This window comes from Sturnira hondurensis, unplaced genomic scaffold, assembly GCF_014824575.4.
Source record: "Sturnira hondurensis isolate 20B ecotype Veracruz unplaced genomic scaffold, ASM1482457v3 Scaffold0003166, whole genome shotgun sequence".
Taxonomy (NCBI): Eukaryota; Metazoa; Chordata; class Mammalia; order Chiroptera; family Phyllostomidae; genus Sturnira; species Sturnira hondurensis.
In genome coordinates, this window is record NW_028075797.1 from 68,372 (window position 1) to 93,499 (window position 25,128).

Consider the following 25,128-nt stretch of genomic DNA (forward strand, 5'->3'; position numbering starts at 1 on the left):
ATGTAGTAGATAGGTGGCTCTACCTCTCAAATACCTTGGATATTTCCCCCCCTACATGTTATTTTTTCCTGCACGCCGCATCATTTTCTATTTTTAAAAAACCCTATCTTGGGCCCTAGCAGGATGGCTCAGTTAGTTGGAACACTGTATTGTTCACCAGAAAGGGTGAAGTTCCGGTCCTGGTCAGGGCACATACCTAGTTTGTAAGTTCAGTCCTGCTTGGGGCATGTATGGGAGGCAACCAATGTCTCATATCCATGCTTTTCTCTCTCGCTCGCTCTCGTCTCCTCTCTCTCTCAAATCAATAAATATATCCTTGAGTGAGGATTTTTATAAAACAGTATCTTGAGCATTCCCAATATACCAAATATGATACATGACTTTTATGGCCGCATATTAAACTATGACTGAAACATTTTTTATTAATTCTCCATTTAGTCTATCTCCCAGCAAAAAAACATTGCTACACGTTATCTTTCTTCAAGCACCAGATAACTCCGTTTGGATAAATTCCTAGAACGGCCTGAAGGTCAGAGATTGCCTGACGTTAAGGGTCTTTACGTGTACTTATTTTTGCTAAGTAACGCTCAAGGAGGAATGGGATCAGGGAGAAGTTAGGCTGGGATTTTTTTTTTTTTACCCTTTAAAGCGTTTTATTCAATTATAACATACAAAAAAGTGGACATAAGTGTACAGCTCACTGAATTTTCAGTAACTGAACATACCACGCGCCCAGTACCTAGATAATGAATTAGAACTTTTCAAGCAGCTCAGAGCCGTCTCACCCACCGGGCATCATTACACTCACAGGTGTAGGATTTTAACATCGCCAATATACTACTAACCCGATGACGTCTTTGGAATATTAGTTTAATATTTTGGTATAACCTAGAAGACCACAACATGAGCTAAATCCTGTCTGCAAACGCTCGACAGGCTGAAGCCCGGCTGGGCGAAGAGCACGGCACCAAACCGAGTGCACTGTCGTGGTCTCAGGGATCCCGGAGAGTCCGACAGACTCCCGGCGTTCAGCGCGTCGATCCCGGCGTGCACCGCGGCGCGCGGAGTCGGCGACACGGTTTTAGGCGCCGACTCCAATCTGTGTTCAGCGCGTTTGCAGGCGCTGACGGCGGCGCCGCGTGAGCCTCTTCCCGTACCGTCGGCCAGAGGAAAGGCGGCAGGGTCGATATGGAGGTGTAAGTCGTCCAGGGCGCGTTCCCGGCTTCCGGCCGAGGCTCACTGCGGGGTCTGGCTAGATGCGGGGAGCTGAAGGGCGTGGGCGTTGGGCGACCCTCAGTCATGGCGGAGTGGAGGGGTCGACCGGCAGAGAGGCGGGGTAGGAGACTCGCTCTGCCTCTCTGAGTCTTCGCCCGCCCTCTGACCCCTTATGTAGGATGGGGGCCTTTAGGTGTGCCTGTTGCCTCCCTCATTCATTTGCTAGCGTTTCCGAGGTCACAGTGGTGGCTCCGGCTCGGGGTATGAGCGGGGACTTAGAAGGTATAAGTTGCTCTTCTAACTAGATGTGTCTTCACCGTGCGTTATATAACTTATGGCTCCTTTATCCAACAAGTCTGGTCCAACTTTCTTTCTCCAATCATACCCTTGGATCCAGTGTATAAAGCCAGTATTGCATGTCTTGTGCATAACTTTTTTTAAAGGATCTTATTTTGTGTACTGTATCAGAGTAGTGTACATCGCCATATGAAATAAAAACATAAGTCTGCATATAAATAATGCAGCCAACTATCCAAGTGTCATACCAACTAAAAACAAATAAACCTTGAACAGTGAAAAAAAAGGGCATAAAACCTCGAGTTCACCCAGAGGAGAGAAGGATAAACTTTGCCTGGGGCAGTGGGCTCCTGGGGAGCTCTAACTCTTAAGAGGTGCTCCCCATCTGAGGAGGAGCATTTAGGCCCTTTAAAGGGAAGGGCCGGGTTTTCTCAGAAGAAAAGTGCTTGAGCCTGGATTGTGACCGCAGAAACAGCACATGGGCTGTGTGTATTGTTCTAACAATTGAACTTCACATGGTCTTTTCCATGACTGTTCGTTGTACTGCATGCAAATGGAAGATTTTGCATCTACTCTGAATGTGGCTTTTTACATGGTTGACATTAATTCGTAGTCATGCCTATATTATGTTTGTTTTTGGCACTGATTGTTCACCACTCACATTTTCCTTAATGTTCTTTTGTCTCACGTTTGATGGTTATATGTACTACTGTTTTTCAGACTTAAAAAACACTATATACATATACATATATATATATATATGCATGCCTGAAATGAAAGCTTTATGAAATAACGCTGTATGCAGTACACTCTGATATTGTCAAACTTACTCTAAATGAGTCAGAAGGTGCCCTGATTGGCAGGCTCAGTTGACTGGAGAATTGTCCCATATACAAAAAGGTTGCGGGTTTATCTTGGGGCATGTACAGGGGGCAGCCGATCCATGTTTCCCTCTCAAGTTGGTGTGTGTGCCTCTCTCTCTCTCCCCTCTCTCTTCTTCCTTCCCTCCCTCCCTCTCTCTCTCTCTCTCAAATCAATAAACATATCCTCGGGTGAGGATTTAAAAAAAATCAGGATGATTTGGCTGGAAATAAATGACAAAGATGTATTCAATGGTCTTAGAGGTTGCTAACTGGAAACACAGGCAGAAAGCTAGAACTGTTCCCAAGAAGAAGGAAAAGTTGAGTTCTTAGAATAAAAGTCATATCCTTCAGAATAATCGGTCCTGCATTCTTAGCCCCAGGATATGTCTAGGACTGTTGTTACGGAAAAGCTGTTGGTTGTGGGGGGTCCTGCTGCTTGTTGCCATCCTCTAGGCAAAATTCCAGAGACAAAGGTTTGGTTATAAAAGAAAAGAGTCTTTATTCAAAAGCTTCAAATTTTGGAATAGCAATTTTCCATGTGCAGTTAGTCACTTAAGCCTGTCAGTTAAGGCTAAACTCTTAAACACCTGGGTTCTATCATTCTCCCTGTTAGTTTTTAATTATCTTATTTCTGTGGGGTTAGTTTACAAACTAAGACAACATAGGATACAAAAGCTACACAATTTTGGGAGAATGGCAGGCTTCTGCCTCAGAGCTTGTCCCCTCTATAACACTGAAAGAAGAATAACCCTGCCACCCTCTGCCAGGTCAGCCAGATCCTAGGCTGTGCCCAGAGCTCCTTCCCATACAAAATACTGCCTGTTGGGAAATGACAGGTAGCTGTAGCACAATCATGCAGGCATCCTTGAGGAAGAAGAGAGAGAACTGGAGAGCCCTCTAGTCATTTCCATGGGCTCTGGAGGCATTCAGCTTCTCAGCCAATCCCATCCTAGACTGTTTACTATTGCCTTGGCATAGTCCTCCTACCGCCTCACCCTCCTCCCTGGTAAAACCGTTTATTGGCTTTCTGTTGTACTTAGAGGAAATCCACATTCCTTACTAGGACCTGTAAGATCCTGTATATAACCTCACCTATTCACCAACCATATCTCTTACCACTGTCCTCACCAGCCAAACACACTCCATTGGCAGTCAGGTAATTTCTTTAACCTTCAAAGCCCTTTCCTAACTCAGGACCTTTGCATTGCTGTTTCCTTTGCTTGGTATAGTTCCCCCCTTGCCCTGCTCTCTTCTTATCCTTTTGATAGCTCAAGTGGAATATCCCTTTTCAATGTTGCATTTCTTCTTCATTTAATCCAAAATAATCCTCCTTTTTGTCTCTCATAGCACCTTGGTTACTTTTCCCTTAAGTAGTTACAAGTTATAATAGTAGATGTATGTTTGTTTATTTGTTTAGTGCCTTCTACATGAGAGTTAAGTTCCATGAAGGCAAGCGCCACTGTCTGTTCAGTAAGTGCTTAGCATGTCATCTGACACCCTAGGAATTCAGCAAATACTTGTTGAATCAAGTATATAATACTACTTCATTAATTTACCAAGTATAAATTAGCTAGACTCCTAATTGCTAGGCATACCAATTTTCATTTTCCTAAGTGCAATGGTTTGAAAGCAAGGGTTTTTTCTCCTGTAGCATTCTTTTTTACTTCTCCCAAGGAGTCCTTGACTTTTTCAAGCTATTTAAGAATTTTGAAGCTAACATTTATGGGAAAATGACTTTTTCTGAGGCAGGCATGTGATTTGGGAGTAGAAGTCCCCCTGACATGTCGTGGCCTGGAGGCCTGACCTCTGGTGTCTGCCTGGCCTCCAGCATGAGATGCCACTTCTGGCAGTGTGGTCCTTAGGGTCTTCGGTAGAAACATGAGTCTCTGAGAGGACAAATGTGCTGTTCCTCTGTCAGGTATGGCTAGGACCTGGAGCAAGAAGACACCAATGGAAAACTCCCCTGAGTTATTACTACTGTTTTTTTTCTTTAATCACTGAGAGTAGGTACCTACTGAGTGAATAATAGACATAGAGTAGAAATTTTTTTCTTTCTTAAAAAACAACTTTATTGCCCTGGCTGGTGTGGCTCAGTGGATTGAGTGCTGGTCTGCTAACCAACAGGTCACCAGTTTGATTCCCAGCCAGGGCACATGCCTGGGGTACGGGCCAGGTCCCTGGTTGGGGTGTGCAAGAGGCAACTGATCAAACTCATCCATGTATCTTTGCACATTGATCTTTTTTTCCTTTCTCCCTCCCTCCTCTCTCTTTAAAAAATTTATAACTTTATTGATATATAATTAATATACAAAGAACTGCACATATTTAATGTGTACAGTTTGATGAGTTTAGACATATGCAAACCCATGATATGGTCACCACAGTCAAGGTAATTGACATACCCAATACCTCCCAGAATTTTCTTGTGCTACCCCCACTTTTTTATGGCCAGAAAATTTAACACACAATCTATCCATTTAACAAGTTCTAAAGGGCACATACTGTATTGTTAACTATTATCGGCATGATGTTATGCAGCATACCTCTAGGACTTATTCATAGAGCATAACTGACACTTTGTACCCATTGAATAGCTCCATATTTTTATTTTATTTTTCCATTGCCATTTAGCCCCTTTATACCCCTTCCCCCACAACTACACATTTAATATCCAAAAAATATAAGAAATTCCTAGGACTTCACAATGAAGTCCTAGGAATTTGACCAATTTGACCAAAAACAAAATGACCAATAACCTTAAAAGGCAACCTAGGGAAGGGGAGAAAATATTTGCAAGCCATATATGTGACATGTGTTGTTTCTTTTTTTCAATTGGCTTTATTTTTATTGTTGACATTATTATGGATATCCCCATTCCCCACCTTCCCCTTTGCCCACTTCCACCCAATCCTGTCCCCCTTCCCTCTGGTCACCCCCACACTGTTGTCTGTGGGTCACGCATGTATTGTCATTGGCTAGTCCCTTCCCCTTCATCCAGCCGCCCCTCCCTCCTCCTCTTCTTGACAGCTGTCAGTCTGTTCCATGTATCCATGCCTCTGTTTCTATTTTGTTTGTCAGAAGTGTTTTAAAGTTGAAAAATATTTATGTTTTTATTTGGTTGGATGACAGAATTTTTTTGTTAGTGAATTTAATACCCCTCTCTTGTAACTGATAGGATTAGTGGACAGAAATAAGCAATATAGATTTGTATCGCAGTGTAAATTGTTTGACCTGGTTGAAGTTTATGGGATACTATAATTACTGCATAATACACATTCTTTTTAGTGCACATGGGATATTCATAAAGATCTTCAGGTTTCTGGGCCATCAGTAATTCCCAATAAGTTTGTTCCTTCCCTTCTCTCTCTCTCTTCCTTACCCCCTGTCTTTTCTTCTTTTTTTATCCTCACCAGAGGACGTGCCCATTGATTTTAGAGAGAGGGAGAGGGAGGGAGAAAAACATGGATGTGAGAAACATTAATTGGTTGCCTCTTGTACATATGCCGACTGGGGGACCATCCTGAAACCTAGGCACATGCTCTGACCGGGAATCGAACCCGAAACCTTTTGGTTTATGGGAGGGCACTCCAATGGAGCTACAGCAGCCAGGGCCCCATAGATTTCAAAGAGTTGAAATAATATGCACTGTGTTCTCCAACCACAAAGGAATTAAATAAAACATCAGTAATAATAAACTATTCATTAAATCGCTAACTACTGTTTTTCTTTTTTATTTAATTTATTGCAGCGACATTGGGTCATAAGACTTTATAGGTTTCAGGTGTACAATTCTATAATACATCTTTTGTATGTTGCATTATATGTTCACCACCCCAAACCTTTTTCAATCACTATGGTTTTTTAAAAGATTTTCTTTATTTTTTTAGACAGGGGAAGGGAGAGAGGAAGAGAGGGAGAGAACCATCAATGTGTGGTTGCCCACTGGGGACCTGGCATACAACCCAGGCATGTGCCCTGAAGGGGAATTGAACCAATGACCCTTTGTTTCACAGGCTAACACTTGGTCATTGAGCTACACCAGCCAGGCCCCATCACTGTTTTTGAATGACAGAATTTGAAAATAAAATATTTCTGAGTGTCATTTGGGAACTTATTTTCCGCAGGTAAAAGGATACAAAAATTTTATAGCAAAATTAAGTATTTATATACAATATATAAGGTATTTGCCTTGGGATTATTTTTATATCTGGAAAGCTTTGTGTTCACTCTTTTATTCTTTCCTATACATAGTTAGGAAAATGGACTGTATTTATTTCTGTACCACCTTTTTGAAATAGTGTCAGAATTTTGTTCATCTTATAGCTGGAGGTACTGAGGTTTAAAGAAGTTAGTTAATAGGTCTTACAACAATTCAGCAACAGAACTGGAAAGAGGATGCTTGTTTGGTAGCTCCCAAGAGAATGCTGCGGGTTAAATTGTTAACGTGGATGGCCGCCTGGTTTTCTTGTACCAGACTTTGGTTTTCCAGAACATGACTTGAGTGAATAACATAGGTTGAACGTAAGAGAATTTGAGCAATTCCATTCGTCACTGCTTTCGTAAGAGTTAACTGTGTGGCAATTAATAGGCACTGTTTACAAGGGCTTTTTCCGTGTGTTTCTAAGGAAGGCCTGCCAATAGATCATTTTGTTCTCTTTTTCAGAATTCAGTTTTCCAGAGTGGTTGTTTACATCCATTAAATTGACTAGCAAGTCAAGCAAATTTTACAGGTTAAATTTCAAACAGCAAGTCAACTTTAGTCAATAAATTAAGTCATTATTTAAGGAAATTACATAATGACTGCCTCCCTGTAAGTACAGGTTTTTAGGTGGTTTTTAAAATTCACTTGGAATTTTTGCTTCAAACACCTATAGATAAAATCAGTAATCTTCTTACTCCTATAAGATAATAGGAAGTTTTGTGTAGATGGGCAGTTTGTAGAAGCCTGAATGCTTGTGAATGTAGTACAGAATACCGAAGTGTTAGCTGTAGAGCAGACAGTTCCTGCCCAGTCGGGGTCAACAGCTTGTAAATCTAATCGATAGCTGAGTCAATGGGGGGATTCTAGTTACTCTAGGAAACACTGGGGCAGATTGCATTTTATGTCCTCAGTGATAAATTCTATTAATGTCTTTTTTTAACTGTATGGAATTCTTTATTCCATAAGAAAGGAAATTTCCACTTTTCTCAACATGTTAACTTGGGAAATTTCAAACCCGTGGAACAGTTGCAAACAGAGCACCACGGTTACCTTTATACCCTTTATGTAGAGTCAGCATTTGTTAACATTTTGATGAACGAGCTATTTACCTTACCTCTCTTATACATGCAGCTTTCTCCACACACACACACTTTCTCTCCCCTCCCCCCAAGCATACACTTAACCATTTGAGAGTTGTAGATGTCATTTTACCCGGTTTTATAAAGGTATTTTCCTTTGTAACTATAACCATGTATGATAACCATTATCATACCCAGGAAATTTAGCACTGATATAATTACTGTTATTAAAATACAACCTATATTCACATTTCTCCAGTTGTCCCAATATTTCTTTTTGCTGTGTGTGTGTGTGTGTGTGTTGCCAATTCAGGATCCAATCAAGAATCACACATTGCATTTAGTTGTCATGTGTCTTTAATCTCCTTTATTTTAAAAATAGTTTACTAGCCCCCCCCCTTTTTTGTGACATTGGCATTGTGACAAATGACATTGGTATTTGAAAAATCTAGGCCAGTTGTTTGGAATTATATTCCTCAGTTTGGGTTTATCTAATTACATTTTCATTGATAGATTCAAATTAAACATTTTTGACAGGATTGCTATATGGGATGTGTCTTTCTCAGTGCATCACATCATCATTATTGGTGCTGTTAAATAGGGTAATATGATTAAGCCGATGTTTGTTAAATCTCACCGTATCCTCTTCCCAGCAACCTGCCACTTAGTGGTTGTTACAATGACTTCTTCAGGATAAAAACTGCTGCAAAAAATTTTTCGCCTTGGATGGTGTGGCTCACTTGAGTGAGTGCCAGCTTGTGAACCGAAGGGTCTCTGTTTCGATTCCCTGCCAGGGCACATGCCTGGGTTGCAGGCCAGGACTCCAGTAGGGAGTATTCGAGAGGCAACAGATCCATGTATCTTGCATAACAATGTTTCTCTCCCTCTCTTTCTCCCTCCCTTTCCCTCTCTCTAAAAATAAAAGCTTAAAAGAAATCTCCCACTACATTGTTCATTTAGGACTTCATAAAAGGTAGATATTATATATTCATTAACATTTTATTGAATAAAGGAAGGCCTAATATATATTGGCAGTTACTCTATTAGCTGAGTTAAAAAATTATCCTACTAATAAATCAAAAGTAAATCATCTTCTGCCAGCCAGAATTTGCAGGATACAATACCTGTTTAAACATCCATTGTGCTACTGGTATCAAAACAGAGGTTCATTAAAATAAACATGAGAGGCCTGGCTGGTGTGGCTCAATGGATTGAGCGCTGGCCTGTGAACCAAAGGGTCACTGGTTTGAATCCCAGTCAGGGCACATGCCTGGGTTGCAGGCCAGGTCCCCAGTAGGGGACACATGAGAGGCAACCACACATTGATGTTTCTCTCCCTCTCCTCCTTCCCCCCTTCTCCTTTCTAAAAATAAAATAAATCTTAAAAAAATTAACATGAGAGAGTTTCCCTTCTTTGGATATTGGTTCTAGAAAAGGCTGATGGTATTCTTTGGATTCTTGAATTAACAGTATTGACTTGGGCAATGAGGCAATAACTTAGAAGAGCCAGGGACAGATTTCCCAGGGGATGAACTATTCTGCATAACAGGAGAGGCCGTAATTTCGAAATACAGTTGTAACAGTGGCACCTGGGATGGGCCCATTAGCCCTGAGGAAAAATAACATTTGTTTTTCCCCAGCCCAGTTTGTTCCAACCAGGGATGTCTTAGTTGCTGTGTATTTTGGGGCACACAGGGAGTAGTAACTCAATTTCAAGCAAAGCTAGGAGGAAGCCTTGTGGGCTGACTTCCTGATTAAATAAGCAAAGATGACATGATTTGATTTGTCTTTTCAGTTTTACATGAACCATATCTCATACACTAATTGTGCATTGCCCTTCCTGTAGCTGGTCTCTTTTAAATACAATATTCTTCGTGACCTGAGTGCAGTTGTGGTCATTTGGGCAAAGCAGCACTTTTGTGAAAAAAAAAATCCTAGCTATTTGTTGAATGACTAGTAGTATTTGGTAAGCTTCACATGCTCATTTCAGTGCAGTGCTGACATCACCATGCTGATGTCATGTCCTTGTGTTGCCCATGTGGGGAAATCACTCGTCTATTTGATCACCATGCTGATGTCATGTCCTTGTGTTGCCCATGTGGGGAAATCACTCGTCTATTTGACCCATGTTTTTGAAATTTTGTATCATCATTTTCATCATATAGTTAAAGCCTCACTCCTAGTTAAAGCATATAGTTTATCCCCATTTTTTGTTTTATTATTTTTTAAAATGTTTTATTTGTTGATTTGAGAGAGAGAGAGAGAGAAATACTGATTTGTTTTTCCACTTATTTATGTATTCATTGATTGATTCTTGTATGTGCCATGACTGGGGATTGAACCTGCAACCTTAGTGTATAGGGGACAATTCTGTAACCCACTAAGCTACCTGGCCAGGGACATTTTTTTTTTTAAGATGGGGAATCCTAGAGGGGTTGTTAACTCCCTAAAACTCGTATAACTCATATGCCATGTAAATAGCTGAGCCATAGTATGAACCTAGATTTGTCTGATTTAAAAATGCATAATTATCATACTACCTTCAGACTGTTAAAAACAAATATAGGGCTTTCTGTTATGACATTGTAGAATGGATCAGTTATCATTTAATGTAATTTGCATTGCTGTGCTCATTCATAAATGAAAGATGACATTTCACTTTGATTAATTGTTACATGGGGTGCCAGGTTTTGGCTGCTGCTTAACACATGAACTGTCCCTGTTGTACTGGAGTAGAAGGTGTACTTATTTGTTGTAGCTCTGTGGAGATCTGCAGGATCTCTGACATTGCTGGGATTCCCAGCGGTGATGCTAGTGTTAAGGATCCCATTTCCTGTGATTCAGCAGGAGAACTTGGCTGCCCAAGTTGTTAATAGTTGGTGGAAGGCAGGTGGTACTGGGAGGAGGTCATGGCTGTGGAATAAGACAGCACTGTTTTCTCCAGTTAACTTCTAGCAACCCTCGCACTGGTCATGGATCCCCTAACCCCTGGTGTTCTTCCTGTAACTAACTGCCCCCTTATGTCTGACTTCTCTGAACTTCTGCCTGCATAGTTTAGAGAGAAGTAGAGTGTTCTAATTACCGACCTGGTGATGGGTGTGTGATCTACTATGGCTGCAAAAAGGAAGGCATGCCCTGAAATTGTGCATTACCAGCTAGGACTTAGGACATTTCTCCTAAGGTTGTAGTTTCAAAATCCCTGAACTGGACTGCTGAATTTAACAGTGAAATTATTTCACAGATATTTAATTAACACACAAGGTTATGAACCCAGACTATGATAATTTACTTTTCTTTTGCAGGAAAGATGCCAATTCTGCGCTGCTCAGTAACTATGAGGTAGGGAGCTTTGAAGTATTTTCCTCTCTGACAGTTTGTTCTTTGCTTCTGAAGATTATTGAATTATTTGTGGTTAGAAATGACTGAATTGATTTAGATTTTCCACTCTAAAATAGGACAGATGGCGTCATCTGGTGGACCTTGGAATGGTCTAAGCTTGGTAAATTACAGTAATTCAGGAAAGCTGGGAAGACTTCAGTACACAGTAGGCAACCTTCCTCTAATCTGAAAATTTTAGATCTTCATTTGAGATGCCTTCATGGGATGGAAGCATCTATTTTGGAACTGCTTCTGTCAGCAAATTTTCTATTAAAGTGTATATATGCCTTTTCTTAAATGACCACTCTTTACCTATAAAATGCTTTTGTATGTCATTTCGATTTTCATCCTAGTCTCATAAATATTAAAATCTTCATTTTGAAAGTGAGAGCTTAGTTGACTCACCAATATGAATAGTTTAGTAAGAACTAATATATTGGGGATTTGGGGGCATGAGGGTTGGGCTGCTGGGGAAAGGGAGGAAAGAAGAAAGAGGTTAGTGAGGGGGGAGGTATAACATTGCTGCCGGCCTTGCATTTTGCCTGGATCTTGTTTGGTACTAGCAAAACCATCTGGTAGGTTAATTCTAGGTGTAGAAAGAACAATGCATACATACATTCATTGTCTATTTTTCATATGCCGAAGGCTAAACTCAAAGGCTTGTAGGAGATTTAGGTCTCCACTGCGTGATACGTATGGAAGGTGGTAGAACTAACACAGTTGGCCGTACCCCTCTCTTCCCGAAGATTCATTTTAAATGGTTGCTGGTCAAGCCATTGGCTTTTAGGAACCTCCAGTGTAGTCTCTGCTGAGTGTTTGGGTGTTTTATCCACTGAAGAAACATTGATTGCGTTAATTGGGTCTCACGCCACTATTTTGGAAAATGTCAGGCAAGGAATTGCATTGTATGTAGTAATGGTCTATGAATCTATACTTCCCTCAATCTTCTGGTGGTATCCCTAAAACAGGAAAGAGATACACTCCCCACATCCACCTTAATGCTAATGTACATATGTTTCTCCCTTGTGGGGAAAGTTTCCTTATGAAGTTCTATAGCATTTTTCCTTCATTATTTTTTGGTAAACGATATTTTAGCACTTGCCTCATAATTTGTCTTTCTCAAAATAAATTATTCTAGATTTTCATAGAAGAGAGGTAGAATGTGTTTTTTTAAAAAGGTTATTTATTTTAGGAAAATTTACTTTTAAATAAAATATTTTTGAGGTTTCTGGCAATCAGAGATGTGGTATATATTGATGAGACATTTGAGCTATTTTAAGTAAACTAGTGCATTTGAATTATTTAACGTAGATAAAAGAGCACTTTTAAATTGTCACATACTTCTTGATTCATATTTGCTGTAATGCAAGAGTTGCGGGGGGAGGGCTAACGGGAAGAAAAGAGGTACTATTTTATTTAGCTTCGAAATTATTGACCTTAAAATAGATACATTTCTCAAACTCATCTATAAAAATCTTTTGTATATCTCTTCCTAGGTGTTCCAGTTATTAACTGATCTGAAAGAGCAGCGTAAAGAAAGTGGGAAGAATAAACACAGTTCTGGTCAACAGAACTTGAATACTATCACCTATGAGGTAAGCCTGGGCTACTGGAGGTCTCTCCGAACCACCTCTGAGGGGCGCTGTTGTCGTCTGCTCATGACTCGCCACCAAATCAAGATTGCTATTACCTGATTTGAATAGTTGTTTCTGTTCTGTTTATGAAAGTGGAAAGTTTGGCCAGTTGCGAGGGTTAGCCAACTATACAATTAGAGGAAATAGTCTCTAAGACTATCCTTACTTCTAACACCAATTTCAAATCAGGGATCCCAGGACCACCCTCAGATTGAGTACTTTTCTAGAAGTACCCACAGAACTCACCACAAGCTAACATATTCACAGTTACTATTTATTATAGGGTAAGGGTATAGAGTAAAATTGGTCAAGGGAAGAAGCAAATAGGGCAGATTCAGGGAGAAATGTCCAATACAGAATTTCCATTGTTCTCGTAATGTGATTGGGTGTGACAGTATGAACAGAATATTGCCAGCCAGGGAAGCTCAGCTGAGCTTCAGTGTCTGGAGATTTTATTGGGCTCTATTAAACAAGCATGGCTGAATGACTAATTGCCCATGTAGTTCATCTCAGCCTCCAGGCTGAGTGATACTGTACTACCCAAATCCTTATCCTAAATCACATTGTTGAGACTATCTAGTAATCTAAGGCTCAAGACAAAGATATTCCTATTGTAAAGCTAAAACATTCCAGAGACTGGAGATTGTCTCCTAGAAGCTGAGGTCAAAGGCCAGACCTTTTTCTCTGGGCAATGCCAAATTCTTTATTACACAAAAGTGTTACTTACTGTTCTAGAAAACTTAGAATGTACCAAAGCGCACCAAGAAGACAACAAAAGTAATTCATAATCTTGATTTCTAGGGAACATTTTGCTACATTCTCTTTCATCTTAATGCTTTGTCTGTAAAAAAAGTTTAAGTCATTATATTTGTTATAGGTGATGTCTGATTTTGTATTTGTTATTTTAATTTGTTTTCTTGTTATTTCTTTTCTGTTCTGATTTTATCTCTATAGAGGATTTTATTTTAATTTCTTTAATTTATCTTTTAGCACTTTCGTCACCATTTCTCCTCACTCAGTTTTGTTCATTTAATCATGTATTTAAAACCCTGTTGTTCATTCATGTTCTTTTGTTATATAAAAGTTCGTCTCTCTTTTTTCTTTAAGATTTTATTTTTTATTTATATTTTAGAGAGAGAGGAAGGGAAGGAGAGAAACATTAATGTGTGGTTGCCTCTCGTGTGCCCCCAAGTGGGGACCTGGCCTGCAACCCAGACATGTGCCCTGACTAGGAATCGAACCAGCGACACTTGGGTTCGCAGCCCGTACTCAATCCACTGAGCTATGCCAGCCAGGGCAAAAGTTCACCTCTTCAAAGAAGAAAAATATTTGTTGGCAATTAGTTTTATAAACAAAAATTAAAACTATGAAGTACTTTTAACTTAATCAGTTTAAACTCATTGCTACTTCCTTAGGTTCTTGCTGTTAATTCATGTGCCTTATGGACAGTTATTGTGGTACTAAATGTTTTGAGGCATTTTGTACTTGAGAATATATGTCTAGTGTTCTTGATGTGAATAATAACTCACCTGAATATGGACTTCTTGGGTTCAACTTTTATTCTGTAGGGTTCTATATGTATTGCTTGATCTGTTAGTATTTGTTGTTGTGGAAGAGTGTGAGACCAAACTGATGTTTGCACTTTTGAGAGATTCTTTACTTAGATGCTAAGGTTACTGTTTATTTTTCAGGTTTGAAATTCCTCTCACATTACGTCTAGGCATGGTTCCCTTTAAAAAAATTAATAAAACTTCTATTTTGAAATAATTTTATTCCTTTTTAGAATTTTTTACTTTTAAAGATTTTACTTACTTATTTTTAGGGAAAGGGAGAGAGAAAGAGGGGAGAACAACATTAATGTGTGGTTGCTTCTCATGCGCCCCCAACTGGGGACCTGGCCTGCAACCCAGGAATATATGCCCTGACTGGGAATCAAACCCGTGACCCTTTGGTTCTCAGGTGGTGCTCAGTCCACTGAGCTACACCAGCCAGGGCTGAAATAATTTTATTCTTACAGAAGAGTTACAGAGATGATGGTGAGAGTTCCCATGTACCCTTGCCCTAGTTTTCCCTATATAAATCTTACAGAACCATGATACAATTATTAAAACTAAGAAATTAACATTGGTACATATTATTAAACTAACCAAAAGATTTTCTTTAAAATTTCCCCATAGTACCCCCCCCTTTTTTTCCTGTTCGAGGATCCAGTTTAGGACATGATTTTACATTTAGTTAATGTGTCTCCTCAATATCTTCTGATATGTAACAGGTCCTTAGTCTTTCCTTGTGTTCCATGACCTTGGCATTTCTGAAGAGTGCTGGTCAGGTATTTTGCAGAAAGTCCCTTGATTCTGCTATTTCATATTGGTTCATGACTAGACTGAAATTAATGGCTTTGGGGGAAGAATATCATATAGGCAATACAGGGTACATGATGTCTGGGTCTTATTACTGATCCTGTTAACTTTGATTACTGCCTGTCTGGGTTCTCCACTGTAAAGTTGCTGTTTCTCCATTTCCATATTCTGTTAGAAAGGAGTCACCAAGTCTAGCCCGTATTCAAGGGGAAAGGATTAGGCTTTACCTTTTGAAGTGAGAGATATCAAAGAATTTGAGGACATATGTTAAAACCATCACAATAATTAACAAAAATTTGGGGGAAGATGCTGTGAGGCTATGTAAATATCCAATTTCTCCTTAAGCCTTTGCCCATTAATTTTAGCATTCATTGGTGGGTCTTTCCTGCAGTAATTAGTACTAGGGTGGGACTGCCTAATGGTGATTTATTTCCCTCATTTCTTTTATGTTTCATAGTTAGGATTCTTCTGTAATAAAGAATTGTTACTTTTTATCTATTAATAAGTCATTTATATCCATAGGGATTCATGGTTATTTTATTCTTTGGGTTTCTTGTATTTTAAAAAATTGATATGATAATGCAATTGTTAGATTAAATTTTTTCTCCTTTTAAGATCAGGAAAGTTTTCTTCTAAGCTTTCATGAGTTATTCTTCCTGTTCAGGCTGTTGTTTTGCTTTTTTAAAGAATTCCTAGTATATTAAGATTGAGTCTCCTGAAGGCATTTGTTTTATAAAAGATTTTTTTAAAAATATTTTATTTATTTATCTTTTAGAGGGGAAGGGGAGGAGACAGGAAGAGAAACATCAATGTATGGTTGCTTCTCGTACATCCCTTGCTGGGAACTGGCCCCTGCCGGGAACTGGCCTGCAACCCAGGCATGTGCCCTGACTGGGAATCTCAATCCACTGAGCTACACCAGCCAGGGCTTGTTTTATAAAAGATTTTTGAATCACAATTTTAGGATACTAAATTATAGCCATTACTTTTCCTTTTTCTAATTCAAACTTGCTTTTTCCTTTTCTTTAGACATTAAAATACATATCAAAGACACCATGCAGGCACCAGAGTCCTGAGATTGTCAGGGAATTTCTCACAGCAATGAAAAGCCACAAGTTGACCAAGTAAGTAAAAATTATCTTTAGGAAAAGTGACACATAATGAAAATAACTTACAAAAGTCACCCTTAGCAACTGTGTTTTTACACTTAGTTGGGTTTTGACGTCTAACTAACTCTCAATGTGGTTTCTTTTTTTTTTTTTAGTTGATTTTAGTAAAAGAGACACACATACACATTGGTTTGTGTTGTTCCACTTATTTATGCATTCATTGGTTGATTCTTGTATGTGCTCTGACTGAGGATCGAACCCAGAACTTTGGCATATCCAGGCAGCGCTCTAACCAACTGAGCTACTCAGTCAGGGCCTCAGTCAGTGCTCTTTTAAAGTAGTATTGTGGTATTATAGATGACACACTGAGACTTCAATATAGGGATCCTTACAGAGCCAGCAACCGAACATAGTGGGGTTTTTTAATCTTAGAAACTGTTTTTTGGAGTCCCAGTTCTATGACCTGTCTCATCGTCCCCTCTCAGCATTCAGATCGAATTGGTTGAAAAATAGGGTTCACAAATTAAACTGCTTTTTATAAAGTCAGTCAATTAAGATATTTGGGTTTGTTTAGGGCAAAAATGGCTTGATAATGTTGTCTGTTCTTCTAGTGCCCGATTTTTCTTGGTGGCTTTCTTGAATAAGGTAAGCTTGTAGGAATTAAAATTATTAAGAATTAGATAAAGATTTGACTTGAGAAGAAAACTACCCCTAGCCTTTTAGAATTAATACCAGAACTGATAAATTCTAAAAATTTTTGTCATTCAGGATAATCAGTAATTTTCTTTAGGAGGAATCTCTTGGTGCTGTTTCAGGCACACAGTTGATATACTGTCAGTGAACTGAGTGCACTTTTCTCCTTGCCTCTCTTCTCCAGATGAACTCTGAAGACAAATATATTTCAAATGTGTATATATATATGTGTGTATCAGTGTGAGTGTGTATATATAGTCTTATTTTTAATTATAAAATACACAGAATATAAAATTTATCATCTTACCTCTGGCTAGGTAGCCCAGTTGGTTAGAGCACTGTCCTGATACATCTAGGTTGTGGGTTTCATCTCTCCCTGGTCAGGGTACATGCAAGAATCAACCAGTGAATAAATACATAAATGAGCGCAACAACAAACTGGTGGTGCTCTCAATCTCTCTGTCTCTCTTCTCTCTGACTCCCTCCCTTCCTTTCTCTCTAAAATCAATAAATAAAAATTTAAAGTAAAATAAAATAGAATTTATTATCTTAACATTTAATATAGTTTATTAATGTTGAAAATATTTACATTGCTGTGCAGCCAATATCCAGATCTTTTTAATCTTGCAGAACTTAAACTTTATATCAGTTAAACAACTCTCCATTTCCCCCTTACCCCAGCTCTTGACAACCATCATTCTGTTTTCTGTTTCTATGAATTTGACTACTCTAGATATCTCCGATAAGTGGAATCATAGAGTAGTTGTCTTTTTAAAAATATCTGATCCTGGCTGGTGTGGCTCAGTGGAGTGAGCTCCAGCCTGCAAACTGGAAGGTGGTCGGTTCTGTTCCCAATCAGGGCATATGCCTGAGTCATGGGCCAGGTCCCCATTTGGGGGTATACAGGAGGCAACCAGCCAATGTTTCCCTCTCCCTCCCTCCCCTCTCCAAAAATAAATAACATCTAAAAAGTATCTGAATACTGTTTTTTACACATGTATATATTTACCACTTTGACCACTTTTAAGTGTGAAATTCAGTGGCATTATGTATTTTCACGTTGTTGTACAACCATCATTGCCATCCATCCACAGAATGGATTAAACAATAACTCCTCATATTTCCCACCCTCAAGCCCCTGGCAATCACTGGTCTGCCTTCTGTCTCATGAATTTGACCTCATATGAGGGAATCATATAGTATCTATACTTTTGTGTCTAGCTTATTTCATTTAGCATTATGTCTTCAAGGTTCATCCATGTTGTAGCATGTGTCAGATTTCTCTTCCTTTGGAAAATTGTACAGTATTCCATTTTATGTTTATACCACATTTTGCTTATCTTTTTATTCATTGGTGTACACTTAGGTTGCTTTCACCTTTTGGCTGTTGTGAATAATGATGCTGCTATGAACATAAGTTTACAACTATGTTTGAGATTCAGCTTTCAGTTCTTTCGAGTATATAGCCAGAAGTCAAATTGTTGGAGTATACAATACTTTTATTATTAATTTTTTGAGGAACTGCAATATTGTTTTTCATAGTGGTTGTACCATTTTACAGTCCCACAGCACTATGCTAAGGTTCCAGTTCTCCACATCCTCATCAACTCTTCTGGTTTTTTTCTAATAATAGCTATGTTAATGGGCATGAAATGGTATCCCATTGTGGTTTTGTTTTGCACTTTCTTCTTACTAATTGATTGATTTGAGATAGGGGGAGAAACAATTTGTTATTTATGCATTTACTGGTTGACTTTTATATGTGCTCTGACTGGGGATCGAACCTGCAACCTTGGCCTATTGGGTGGTGCTCTAACCAACTGAGCTACCTGGCCAGGGCCTCTTTTGCGTTTCCTTAATGATTGGTGATGTTTTTCATGTGCTTCTTTTCATGTGCTTCTTGGCTATTCATAATCTTATTTAGAGAAATGTCTGTTCAAAGCCCTTTGCCCATGTTTGAATTGGGTTGCCTCTTTTTTCTTGTTGAATTTTAGGAGGCTGGATCTTAGTCCTTATGAGATATATAATCTGTAAATATTTTTCTCCTGTTCTGTAGGTTTCCTTTTTACTCTATTGCTAGTGTCTTGATGCACATTTAAAATTTTGAAGACCAAGTCACCTATTTTTTCTTCTCTGTGCCTTTCTTTTATATATATATATATATAATTGATTAGACCATTACAGTTGTTCTATTCCCCCCCCCGTCATTCTCCTCCACCTGCACACTCCCTCCCCCACCATTCTCCCCCCCTTAGTTTATAACCACGTGTCTCAAGTTCTTTAGGTTCTATATTTCCCCCACTATTCTCACCCTCCCCCCTATCTATTTTCTACCTACCATCTATGCTATTTTCTGTGCCTTCTCCCCCCTTCTCCTCCTCCCACTCCCCTGTTGCTAACCCTCCATGTGTTCTTCATTTCTATGGTTCCACTCCTGATCTAGCTGTCCTCTTGGTTTGCTTTTGTTTTAGGTGTGGTTGTTAATAACTGTGTGTTTGCTGTCCTTTCACTGTTCATATTTTTCATCTTCTTTTTCTTATATAAGTCCCTTTAGCATTTCATATAATAAGGGCTTGGTGATGATGAACTCCTTGAACTTGACCTTATCTGAGAAGCACTTTATCTGTCCTTCCATTCTAAATGAAAGTTTTGCTGGATAAAGCAATCTTGGCTGTAGGTCTTTGGATTTCATGACTTGGAATACTTCTTTCCAGCCCCTTCTTGCCTGTAAGGTCTCTTTTGAGAAATCCGCTGACAGTCTGATGGGTACTCCTTTGTAGGTGACTGTCCCCTTATCTCTTGCTGCTTCTAGGATTCTCTCCTTCATTTTAGTCTTGGCTAATGTAATTATGATGTGCCTTGGTGTGTTCCTTCTTGGGTCCAACTTCTTTGGGACTCTCTGAGCTTCCTGGATTTCCTGGAAGTCTATTTCCTTTGCCAGACTGGGGAAGTTCTCCTTTATTATTTGTTCAAATAAGTTTTCCACTCGTGGCTGTTTCTTTCCCCCTTCTGGTACCCCTATAATCCAGATGTTGGAACGTTTAAAGATGTCTTGGAGGTTCCTAAGCCTCTCCTCATTTTTTTGAATTCCCATTTCTTCATTCTTTTCTGGTTGGATGTTTCGTTCTTCCTTCTGGTCTGTTCCATTGATTTGAGTCCCAGTTTCCTTTCCATCACTATTGGTTTCCTGTGCATCTCCCTTCATTTCAATTAGTTTAGCCTTCATATGTTCCTCTATTTTGTGACTATAATCAACCAGTTCTGTGAGCATCCTGATAAATAGTGTTTTGAACTGTGCATCTGAGAGGCTGGCAATCTCTTGGTCCCTTGGAGTTATCGGCTCTGGGACTTTGAGTTCTTCTTGCGCCATCTTTTGAACTGTTTGTGCCTGTTACGTATCAGGATCAGAGCCCTAGGTGTTCACCAGAGCAGGGCAACTCAGTTGTTGGGTTGTGATGCTGTATGTGGGGGCGGGGTCAAAGAGGAGCAATGGCAGTTCCGTCTGCAACCTCTCGGCACCACCACTGCCGCTGCCACCACAGGTGCCGCAGCTGCCACCGTCACCGGGGCCCACGAGTTTCGTCCCACTGCACGCGAATGTGCCACTGCAGTCAGCCCTCCACCACTGGGTTCGCCGCTGGGGCCTGCACAGTCCGTCTCACTGTGCGCAAATGTGCGACCGCGGTCAGTCTGCCCCACACCCTGACTGTGTCCGGGCTGCGTGCATGCCTGGGTCGGGGGATCTTTCCTGCCCGACCCTGCTCCGCTGCTGGCTCCACCCCTCTTACCATCCTGGTTGAATGGTTCATTGTTGTCGGGCTTCCGTATAATTCAATTTTCTGTTCTTTGGCTGTGTCTTTGTTCTCCAAACCTTTGTTGTATTCAAACTTGGTTGTGGGAGAAGGTACAGTGTTTCCACCTATGCCTCCATCTTGGCGGAAGTCCTTCTCTGTGCCTTTCATGTAACATCCAAGAAATTATTGTCAAATCCAGTGTCATCAGTCTTTTCCCCCATGTTTTCTCCTGAGAGTTTTATACTTTATATCTTTCGTTTAGGCAGTAGATCCATTTTGAATTAATTTTTGTGTGTGGTGTAAGAAAAGGATCCACCGTCATTCTTTTTCATTTGGATATCCATTTTTCCCAGTGCCATTTATTGAAAAGATTGTCCTTATACACTGAATGGTCTTGGCAGCTTTGTTGAATATCATTGACCATGTATGCGAGGGTTTGTCTGGGCTCTTTATTCCATTGATTTATATGTTTGTCTTTATTCCAGTATTGCGCTGCTTAGTTACTGTAGCTTTTCATTTATTTGTTTATTATCCTCACCTGAAGACATACCCACTTATTTTAGAGATAGAGGAAGGGAGGGAGGGAGGGAGAGAGAGAGAAACATTTATGTGAGGAAGATCAATCATTTGCCTCTCGTATGTGCCCTGACCAGGGACTGAACCTACAACCTAGGTGTGTGCCTTGATGGGGAATCAAGCCCACAACCTTCTGGTTTATGGGATGATGCTCCAATCAACTGGGCCACACTGGCCAGGGCTGATTACTGTAGCTTTGTAGTAAGTATTGGAGTCAGGAAGTGTGAGACATCCAACCTTGTTCTTTTTTTCAAGACTATTTGGGGGTTCTTGGAATTCCAGATGAATTTTAGGATGGATTTTTCTATTTTTGGAAAAAATGCCATTGGGATTTTGACAGGGATTGCACTGAATCTTTGGATAATATTGACATGTTAAAAATATTTGGTCCTCCAGTCCACCAACAGGGGCTGTCTTTCATTTGTTTATACCTTCTTTAATCTTTTTCAGCAACATTTTATAGTTTTCAGTGTACAAGTCTTTTACCTCATTCGTTATGTTCAGTTGTAAATAAATGTAAATGGAATTGTATTCTTAACTTCTTTTTCAGATTGCTCATTGTCAGTATATAGAAACCACACAACTTGCATGCTGAATTTGTATCTTGTAACTTTGCTGAAATTATTAGTTCTCACTGTCATTTCTTCATACAGGATTATGTTGTCTGTAAAGAGAGATAATTTTATGGCCTCCTTTCTAATTTAGATGCCTTTTATATCTTTTTCTTGTCTAATTGTTCTGGCTAGAACTTCCACTACTATGTTGAATAGAAATGGTAAAAGCAGACATCCTTGTCTTGTTCCTGATCTTAGAGGAGAAGCTTCCAACCTTTCAACATTATGATATTAGCTGTGGTTTTCATATATGATCTTTATTATGTTACAGTAGTTTCCCTCTATTTCTAGTTTGTGCATATTTAAAAATGAAATGGTGTTGAATTGTGCCACATGCTTTTTCTGCATCAATTGAGATAATTATGTGCTTTTTTTCTGCATTTTTTTCATGTATGTTACATTGATTTTTATATGTTGAGCTCTCCTTGGATTCCATGAATAAATCCCACTTGGTCATCATATGTAGTCCTTTAATGTGTTAGTATTTTTTTTTTTTAGAATTTTGCATTAATATTTAGAAGGGATATTGGTCTGTAGCTTTCTTGTAGTATCTGTGTTGGACTTTGTTATGGGTCAGTCTTGGCCTCATAGAATGAGTTAGGAAGTATTCCCTCTTTGTTTTGGATGAGCTTGAAAAGGATTGGTATTAATTCTTAAATATTTTTGTTAGAATTTACCTGTAAAGCCATCTGGTCCTGGATTTTTCTTTATTACGAGATTTTTTGAACATTAATTTAGAGTCTCCTTACTGGTCTAGAGTAAATCTGTTCAGATTTTCTATTTCCTCATCATTTAGTCTTTAAAAGTTGTGTGTTACATATACATGGTCAGGACATTGGGGGAAGATTATTTACTTGTTACTCAAAGGCATTCTTGATCTTTGGTATATTATAAGCTTTAAGGAGTATTTACTTGAAAAGTTGGGGTGGATAACAGATCTGCCCTTATTGGAAACCAGTATAAATTATATGAAATTGAATCAGGGAGGTTTCATGTCTCCACACTTCAATGACAGTAACTTCCATTTATGGAGCCCATTTAGGGTTCCATACATTTAACGTTCTCATTCAATGATTGGTTGATTGATTGATTTTTGTGAGAGAGGAAGGGAGTGAGGGAGAGAGAGAAACAGTGATTTGTTGTTTCACTCATTTATGCAATCTTTGGTTGATCCGTGTATGTGCCCTGACCAGGGGTGGAACCCACAACCCTTGTGAATCAGTTCGACTCACCAACCAACTGAGCTTCCCAGCCTGGGCTCTCATTTAATTTTCATTCTTACAGAAACCTAATGGACTGCTGCTACTTCATAGACTAGACTGTACTGCCAGCGGGGGTATCTTCTTGAGTTTATTACTTTATGTTTGTAGTTTAATTTTTTCTTTTTATCTGTCTTTGCTTTTGATTCCTGAATGATAAAGCACTGTTATTCTACCTGTTATGATGAAGTAATTTCATTCCATTTAACCCCAGTAAATCAATCTACCACCTCTTTGAGTAATTTTTTTTCTCTAAGCACTTTTTTATAGATAGAGTAAGAAATTTATTACAAGAATTTGGCCCGTGTGATTGTAGGAGTTGCCTAGAGAAATCTTAAATCTATAGGACAGGCTGTCAGAAAAAGCAGGCTGAAGCTGCCAAACACTTTACTTTTAAAAAGATTTTTTAAATTTATTTTTAGAGAGAGGATAAGGGAGTGAGAAAGGGAGAGAAACATCATTTGGTTGCCTGTCATTCGTGCCCGACCAGGGACTGAACTTGCAACCCAGGTATGTGCCCTGACCAGGAAACAAACCCGTGACTTTTTGCTTTGTGGGATGTTGCCCAAAAAACTGAGCCACCTCAAAGAGGGCACTTCCAAATATTTTTTAATGGAGAAGGCCAAGATGCAGGAAAAGTGAACTTGTGAGAGTACCAGAGGTGTAGTGGATTGAAGTTATTTTAGTCTGACTGTTTTTTGACCATTGTTACAGTCTTTAATGCTGATAAAAACAGACTTGTAGCAGGTTATGTTTTCAATGAAAAGAGCAGTAGCTGAATCCTCAGTGGTGGTGTGGCTTTGTGGCCTGTTTTAGGTCCAGCCCGTAGGGCTAATATTTGTGATGTTGTTTGAAGTAGTCAGGGGTGCCTGGCCTTGTCCTGTAGTGGAAAACCTTTTTTTAGAAGTGCATATAATCAAATGGTTCAGAAATTAGAGGTTAGCTTTGAAAAGTAGGCGAACTTCCAATGGAAATGTTCCTATAGAACACTTCCTTTAATAGAAGGAAAGGAAAGGTGAGAAGAGAGCGTGTGAGTGTAGGAGAATTAAGGTTTGGGCTGAGTTTTCTGTACACTGCCTCACTTGATCCTGACAGCCAACTCTTTGTTTTACCGATGAGTGAACTGAGTCTCAGATTAGTTATATACATGCCCCAAATCAAGCATATAGTAAGCAGTAACCTGATAGTGATCTCTCTCATCTTAACCAAAGTGTCCTGTAGTTTTTCTAAGAAAGCTAAGTTTGTGTACCAAGATAGTGGACCCATAACACATTGTGATTAATAGAGGGGGGTGGGGGAGGTGGTAGAAGATGATAAGGGGGGATAAATGGTGATTGAAAGAGACTTGGGGTGGTGAACACAATAAAATAACAGGTGATGTATTGTATCATTGTATACCTGAAACCTATGTAGTTTTGTTAACCAATGCCACCCCAATAAGTTCAATTAAAAAAAAGGAATAGTGGACTCACTGGGCCCTTTGGATGTCCTTGCCTGGGCACTGAAAGGGAGCTTTTTCTTCTGGGGGAAAAGAACAGAACTATTCCTTTCCAATAGTCAGGCAAGGGAATATTTCACCCTAGAAATTTGAGTTGACATTGGACTGATAGAAATATTTTTTTCAATGTCATTAGTGTACAAGTAATTCATGTGTATTGCAGAACAGTTCCATCACCCCCAGATATTACCTATCCTTTTGTGTAATTAATCCCCTCCCCTATACCTGGTGCCTGGCAAACAATCTGTTTTCTTTTCCTATAGTTGACGTACTCCAGAAAGTCATGTAAATGGTATTGTAGTACGTAGCCTTTTGAGTGGGGCTTCTTTCACTTAGTGTAATGCGTTTGAGATTCATCCATGTCGTTGCATGTACCAGTAGTTCATTGCGTTTTATTTGCTGAGTAGTGTTCCATTGTATGGGGTGTACCCAGGGATTGTTGAGTCATACATCAGTTGAACTCTAAGAAACTGCCAAACTCTTTCCTAAAATGACTGCATCATTTTTCATTCCCCTAGCAATATCAAAGAGTTCCACTTAATCTATGTCCTCATCAGT

At 39.4% G+C, this 25,128-nt stretch overlaps 1 protein-coding gene across 3 annotated transcripts in view; it reads left to right on the top strand.

The window, feature by feature from the left end:
- The first annotated feature begins 993 nt into the window (after positions 1–993).
- Positions 994–25,128, top strand: part of CRCP (CGRP receptor component) — a 38,823-nt gene continuing 14,688 nt past the window's right edge. Inside the window, exons 1-4 of one of the 3 annotated variants that reach the window (XM_037041710.1) lie at positions 994–1,196; positions 10,958–10,994; positions 12,530–12,628; positions 16,057–16,151. In XM_037041710.1, coding sequence (XP_036897605.1) covers positions 1,189–1,196; positions 10,958–10,994; positions 12,530–12,628; positions 16,057–16,151 — 239 coding nt within the window. In that variant the 5' untranslated portion in view covers positions 994–1,188. Of the gene's footprint in view, positions 1,197–10,248; positions 10,995–12,529; positions 12,629–16,056; positions 16,152–25,128 lie in introns of those variants that run through there. The other 2 variants (XM_037041711.1, XM_037041709.1) reach the window with 2 other exon arrangements.